A 7,096-nucleotide genomic window follows, 5' to 3' on the forward strand; every position below is an offset into this window, starting at 1 on the left:
GGGGCGGGAGAGAAGGGGGAGAGGCTTCCAGCGCTGGGAGGAAACCTGGGCTTTGCTAGTTTGTTGAGAGTCAATGCTGTTGGCCAGATGCGCCACCGTCTGCCACCCGGTGGCAGCAGGGAATATTGCAGGGAAGAGGAGGGGAGCTGGAGGGCAACCTGTCCTGTTTCTGCTTCTGCTCAGTAGTGAAAGCGCCCCGGCTCCACGGGCATCAAACCCGTGAAATACCGCCCCCCCCCCCAATAGGTCCACTTGTCCCGTCTCCACTGCTGCCGCCCTCCTTCACCAGCCTCAGCCTGTGCGTGTGCTGTTCCTTGGACTTGGAATTTCCTCTCGTGGGGACTCCCACATCTCTTTTCTTTTTTAAACAAATATATTTTATTTATTTTCCACAGAGAGGAAGGGAGAGGGACAGAGAGTAGAAACATCGATCAGCTGCCTCCTGCATCCCCCCCCCCCCCCCAAAACACACACTGGGGTTGTGCCTGCAACCAAGGTACATGCCCTTGACCGGAATCAAACCCAGGACCTCTCAGTCCCCAGGCTGACGCTTTATCCACTGAGCCAAACCGGCCAGAGCAAGGGACTCCCACATCTTACCCAGTCTCCTTCTTATCATTCAGGTCTGAGCTTAACTACCCCCTCCTCGGAGAGGTGGCCCCTGACCACATTGTCCAATGTCGCTCCCAGGTGGCTCTCCATGCTCTGTGCCTGTTGCTTTATCCCTGGAACTCTCTGAAGTTACTCTTTGTGCATTTGTTTACCGGAGTCTAGATTGGAAGCCAAGGCTAACTCCAAGTATTACACTTTCCATCCCATCCCGCAATGTGACTGGGGACCCTCATCCCCTTAATGACAACCTGATGGGGCCCCAGTCCCTGGCCTGCCTGCCTCTCAGGTCTGTCCAGAGAATCCCTAAGAGGAGGAGGAGAGGCCCCTGGGGGTTGGGGGTGGGCATAAACTCAAACCTGTTAGTACAGATGGCATTTGGCTGTGGAAGAGAACAAAACCCTTAGCAGGGTCGCGCGGACTGGGGGTTCCCTCCCGTCCAGGGCCTCTCCCCCATCCTCCCGCAGCCTGGGATCAGGAGCACACCCTGACATAAGCCCCTGTGCCTCCCGCAGGAACACTGGATCACCCCGCAGAAGGCCACGCACATCAAGCCCATGCACCCCACGTCGGTCCATGGTGTGGAGGACATGATCCGCCTGGGGGACCTCAATGAGGCTGGCATCCTGCGCAACCTGCTCATCCGCTACCGGGACCACCTCATCTATGTGAGTGCCGCCCGCCCGGCTGCCCCGGGCCCCAGTGCCACCCAGGGGCCCAGCCTCCCGAGACTGCCAGGCCTGTTGCTGGCCCCGGGGCCAGGGACTCCTCTGCCCATGTCCCTGGGGCTGGCTCATCCTCTCTTTGGGGCTGTGGCCTGTGTGGTCTGTGGCTGGGGAAGGAGGCTGTTTGTACCCCAGGTTCGTGTGCCTCTGTAGGTCTTGGAACCCCCGGGAAGCCAGGACAGAGGTGGTGAGAGGCTCAGTGCTTTGCCCAGAGACAGGGAGCTGCTGCCCCGCCCACCCGGGTCTGCTGTGGGGTCAGCCTGCTATTGGGTCCACAAGGTCAAGAGAGGAGGGGTTGGGAGGCAGGGGATGGAGGAGGGAACGTGCTCCTTGAGTCCCCCCACCCAGACCTCCACATTACACCCCACATTCCACCTGGAAACTCAAGACAAGTCTCACCCAGACAGGACTGAGCTGATCCCAAGAGGAGGAGGGGCCCATGGGCGTTGAGGGCGGGCAGTGCCCATCAGAACAAGAAGGGCCTACGGAGATCATTTAATTAGAGGTTCTCACACTTTTCGACCCAGGAACCCTTTGTGCTCTTAAAAATTATTGTGGAGACATAGCCAGTTTGGCTCAGTGGATAGAGCGTCGGCCTGCGGACCAAAGGGTCCCAGGTTCGATTCCGGTCAACGGCACATACCTTGGTTGTAGGCTCCTCCCAGGCCCAGGCCCTGGTCAGGACCCATCCAGGAGGCAGCCAATCAATGTGTTTCTCTCACATCGATGTTTCCCGCTGTCTTCTCTTTCTTCCTCTCTCCCTAAAAATCAATGGAAAAATATCCTCGGGTGAGGATTAACAACAACAACAAATAACAAACAAAAAACAAAAAGAAAAATTCAAGAAGCAAACAACAATATGTGGAAAAAGCTAAAAAGCAAACAACAACATGACAAACTCGGCCAATCTGACGTCTTCTCTTTCTTCCACTCTCCCTAAAAATCAATGGAAAAATATCCTCGGATGAGGAATAACCAAAAAAAAAATTATTGAGGACCCCAAAGTGTATTTATGTGAGTAATGTCTACTGACATTTACCACATTAGAAATTAAAACCGGGAAACTTCAAACATTTTATTAATTCATTTTAAAATAACCATAAAAATCCATGACAAGGTAACATATTTTTATGAAAAAGAACTATATTTGCAAAAAAAAAAGATAATGAGATGAGTGACATTGTTTTAAAATATTTTCAAATATCCTTAATGTCTGGCTTTAATAGAAGACAACTGGATTCTCATAGCTGCTCTGCATCCAGGCTGATGTTTTAGTTAAAGCATATGAAGAAAATCTGGCCTCACTGATATGCAGGCAGAAAAGAAAGACCTGGTAGACTTTCTAAACGTGTCTGAGGACCCTCAGAGGTCTTTGGGCCACACTTACAACTGCGGATCTACTCCAGTAGTCCCATTTTACAGACAGGAAAACTGACACTCCATGAGGTTTAGCCAGGCCCACAGCTGTGCGCTGGGGTCACTGCATGGCTCTGACCCAGCCCCTCCCTCAAGCAGCTCAGAGGTGAAGTAACTGGATGTGCAACAACAGGGAGAGGGCGGAGGGACCCCCTGAGTCCAGTCCCCAGGCCCTGGGCAGGCTGGTATGGAGGGCATGCTGAGGGGGCTGTGGGGTGACAAGTGCCTGGGAGAAGCGCAGAGAAGGTTCCCAGGTATTTGCAGGAGGGAGGTGTCACTCCCAGCTCGGGGAGAGTGGGGGGCTCCTGGAGGTGGGTGAGGCTGGCTGGTAGAGATGGCATTCAGGGAAGAGCACTGCATGCCTAGAAGGCGGAGATAGGACTATGCCTGGTGAGTGAGCGGCACAGAGTCGCTCTGGTTGTCCGGACCGTGAAGGGGAGCCAGGGATTGTCCCTGAGCAATCACAGCAAGGAGCTCTCTGGGCGAGGGGCCCATCCCCTTAGAAGCCCGGGCACTGTGGCCCCGGAGCTGCTGGGAGGCCCTCTGCCACCCTCCCCACGCTGGGTGCCTCTGGGGCTTCAGGCTCCCAAGGAGAGGCTGTGTCTGGGCCCTGGGCGTCACCCCTGGCGCAGGCACAGCCAGCAGCTTTCACAGGGAGCCCTTTGCACTGACGGGGGTGGGGCTAGAATTCAAGCCAAGGCCAGAGATTCCCCTGAGGGCCCACTGGTGTCTGCACCCCAGTGCTGGCAGTCCCCGCCCCCTTGCTCCTCTCCCTGGGTGGCAGGTGGACACCGCGGGGTCCAGGGCTCTCCGTGGCCACTCCCTCAGGCTGAGTGGAGGCTGGCACTGGGTCTGGATGCATCAGGGAGGCGCCCACCCGCCTGAGGTCACTGCCAGAGCCACTTCCTGACCCACCCTCCTGCCAAGAGGCCGGGCCCCGCCCAGGGAGGAGCTGAGGGAGGTGGGAGGTGGCTCCACCGTGGACCCTGCAGACCGTGTCTGAGAATCACTCTGAGGCTTGGAGGTGGTCATTTTACACAGTTCGGTGATTTTGCAGACAAACTGGTTGCTCACGTGGGAGGCAGTTGGTTCATAGACTGAATCAAGGAAAACGGCGAAGGCGGGTTCAGAAGGGCTGCGGTGGGTGGGGAATCCCAGATCAGTGAATCCTGCTTGTGATTGGCTGGCAGCTGGCGGAGAAAGCGGCTGGACATTGTGTCTTCAGAAGGCTGACTAGGGGTCAAAGAGAACCATTCCAGAGGTTGTAGATTCTCCAGAAAATCCCGGGATCTGCACCATCTGCCTCATCAGAAGAGTCACTAGTAACCTTTCCGACCCCTTTTCTGGGTGAGGGAGAGGGGGCAGGGAGGGGGCAGGGGATGGAGCCACCTTCATTCCGAGGCTCCAGTCAGGAAACCAAGCCATAGTCCCTGGAAGGCCCCAAGCTTCTCATCCCTGGGCCTCAGATTCTGGGTGTCTGGAAAGCCGTGCTCAAGAGCTGTAGGGTTCAAGGGAGTTTCTGGACTTGGTGGCGCCACGGTTCTGTGATTGGGTGGGTGATGTGGAGGAGAGCAGGGTCTGAAGAAGCAGCTGGGCCGGGCCATTGTCCCACTCAGAAACTGTACCTGTCCCTCACCATGGCAACCCTGGTCACTTCATGGCTTGGGTTACCCTGGGCACAGCCCCGCACACCCCGGATTTCCTCAGATTACCGCACCGCTCACAGCCATGAGCGGGGGGACACCCTGTCCCTGACTGTCTGCCCTGGGCTTGCCTGCTCCAGCTGGCCCGCCCCCAGGAGCCCGCGGGACAGACAGTACCTAGGCCACAAATTGGCCCAGGCACCCCAATAGGAGGGGGCCCTCTGAGGACACCTGGCAATCTCTCATTGGGGACCCAAATGCCAGGGGCTGTCCCTGGGTTCTGCAGGGAATAGGTGGCAGGGCTGACAGGGACCAGGACTTGCTGATGTTGAACAGAGGTCTGGGAGGCCTGCACCCGGTCTTGGCAAGCGGCCTTTGGGGAACCTCTGGCACTCTGGTCACAGCCTTCCCTCATTGCCTTTGGGGAACCTCTGGCACTCTGGTCACAGCCTTCCCTCCGGTGCAATGAGGAGACTCTTGGGTGGCACCTCTGTGACTCTGGGGAGGTATGTGTGCCCCAGGATGTGTTTTGGTATTCGTGGTCAGCTAAGGTAGAGGCTGCAGGCTGGCAGGCCTAAGAGCTTCCTGGAGGAGGTGGAGCTTGAGGTAAAATGGATTCCTGCCACATCTTGGGGGTGGTATCTCTGGCCCCAGGGAGGCCCCCTGATCTTCCTCTGGGGACCTGGAGGCCCCTAGGGACCTTGTGTGCTGTGTTGGGGCTTGGGAATCGTCCTTATCTGTCCTCCAGCCCAGCCCAGGGCCCCATAGGGAAGGTTTTATTACTGGAGACTTGAGCAAGAGGCCTGCGCTGGGCAAGTGCGCAGTCACTGTCTGCTGACTGTGGACTCTCGGAGAGAGAGGCCAGAGGGCTCGGGAAGCAGTGCTGAGAGTCTCAGGGGATGGATGGGCACCGAGGCCCAGAGAGGGGCAGGCGGGCCTGGTCTCAAGCCGGCAGTGGCAAGCCTCTTGCTTCTCCTACCCCACCGCCAGCTCCACAGTCCCGCAGGTGCATCCTGAGATTTGGGGAGGTCCCGGTGGGAGAGCGAGAGCTGGGGCTCTGGGCCCAGGTCCCTTGCTCATCCCACTCCCTGCTTATCTGCTGTGTGATCTCAAAGCCCCTCTCCTTCCTGGAGGCGCAGTTCTCCCTTCTGAGAAGGGAACGTGACTACACTTCTCAGCGGCCTTCTGAGGAGGTGAGGGGAGATGCTGTGGAAGCTGCGAAGTCCTGCGCCCAACGGGGTCCTTCCCGTCAGGTGGAGTGTCCTTGCCCTTCTGCGGGGGAGGGTCCTCTCACCGAAGGAAGAGGCCTCGTTTTTATTATTTATTTTGAAATGGGTGTCCGTGCTACAGATTAGAACGTTTTCCTTCTGCCACACAGAGAGCCACTGCCATTAATTTCCAATCAATCTTCCAGTGTGCACAGGGGATTGGTTCCAGGACCACCAGTCAATACCCAAGTCCATGGATGCTCAAATCCCTTATATGAAAGGGTGTGGCATTTGCATATAACCCATGCACGCCCTCCTGTATACTTTAAATCAACGGTCGCCAACTGTTCAGACCTCACGGAGCACCAGTGGTCTGTGGACCACCGGTTGGCAGCCACTGCTTTAAATCATCTCTAATGGTACCTAATACAATGTAAATGCTATGTAAATAGTTGTTATTGTTTAGGGAATAATGACAAGGAAAAAAGTCTATACATGTTCAGTTCAGACCCAATCATCATTGGCCTAACTCAGCCGTGGGCAAACTATGGCCTGCGGGCCGGATCTGGCCCGTTGGACATGAATAAAACTATTGAAAAAAAAGACCATACCCTTTTATGTAATGATGTTTACTTTGAATTTATATTAGTTCACACAAACACTCCATCCATGCTTTTGTTCCGGCCCTCCGGTCCAGTTTAAGAACCCATTGTGGCCCTCGAGTCAAAAAGTTTGCCCACCCCTGGCCTAACTACATAGTATGTCAGCAACAACGTAACTTTTTCTGAATATTTTTGACTCATGGTTGGTTGAATCCATAGATGGGGAATCTGTGGGTATAGAGGGCTGACTGTATATGTGTATCCTATATAATAAAACCCTAATATGCAAATCAACTGAACAGTGTAACAACCAGCGGAATGACCGGTGGAATGACCGGTGGAACTACCGGTCACTATGACATGCACTGGCCACCAGGGGGCAGACGCTCAATGCAGGAGCTGCCCCCTGGTGGTCAGTGCACTCTCACAGGTGGAGCTCCGCTCAGCCAGAAGCCCAGCGAGCACAGGGGCAGTGGTGGGAGCCTCTCCCGCCTCCACTGCAGGCAGGCGGTAAGGAGCAAGGGGTCCTGGACTGCGAGAGCCCTGGACTGCAGACTGCGAGAAAGATTGGACCTAAGCCGGCAGGCGGACACCCCCTGAGGGGTCCCAGACTGCAAGAGGGCACAGGCCAGGCTGAGGGATCCCCCCCACAGTGCATGAATTTTGTGCACTGGGCCTCTAATATATATATGATATAAAATAATGTTTATACACAATTAAAAATTTTTGTCTATGGTGGTAACATTGCCCCCATACTGTTCCATGCTTTTCCACTGGCCACATGTCTGGGCCATCCTTCCCGTCAGCGTAGGTAGGGCTGCCTCAGTGTTGCTGACAGGCCTGTCCCCTGAGCTCCCTTCCCTGCTTTTTCCTGGGCAGCAGGGCCTTTCGTC

The 7,096-nt window shown here is 55.6% G+C and overlaps 1 protein-coding gene across 1 annotated transcript in view; it reads left to right on the top strand.

The window, feature by feature from the left end:
* Nucleotides 1–7,096, top strand: part of MYO7A (myosin VIIA) — a 104,896-nt gene that overhangs the window by 40,521 nt on the left and 57,279 nt on the right. The window contains exon 4 of the mRNA XM_015563974.1: nucleotides 1,125–1,277. Within this exon, the coding sequence (XP_015419460.1) occupies nucleotides 1,125–1,277 (153 nt within the window). The remainder of the gene's footprint in view (nucleotides 1–1,124; nucleotides 1,278–7,096) is intronic.

The sequence above is a fragment of the Myotis davidii genome, unplaced genomic scaffold (genome assembly GCF_000327345.1).
Source record: "Myotis davidii unplaced genomic scaffold, ASM32734v1 scaffold139, whole genome shotgun sequence".
Classification (NCBI taxonomy): domain Eukaryota; kingdom Metazoa; phylum Chordata; class Mammalia; order Chiroptera; family Vespertilionidae; genus Myotis; species Myotis davidii.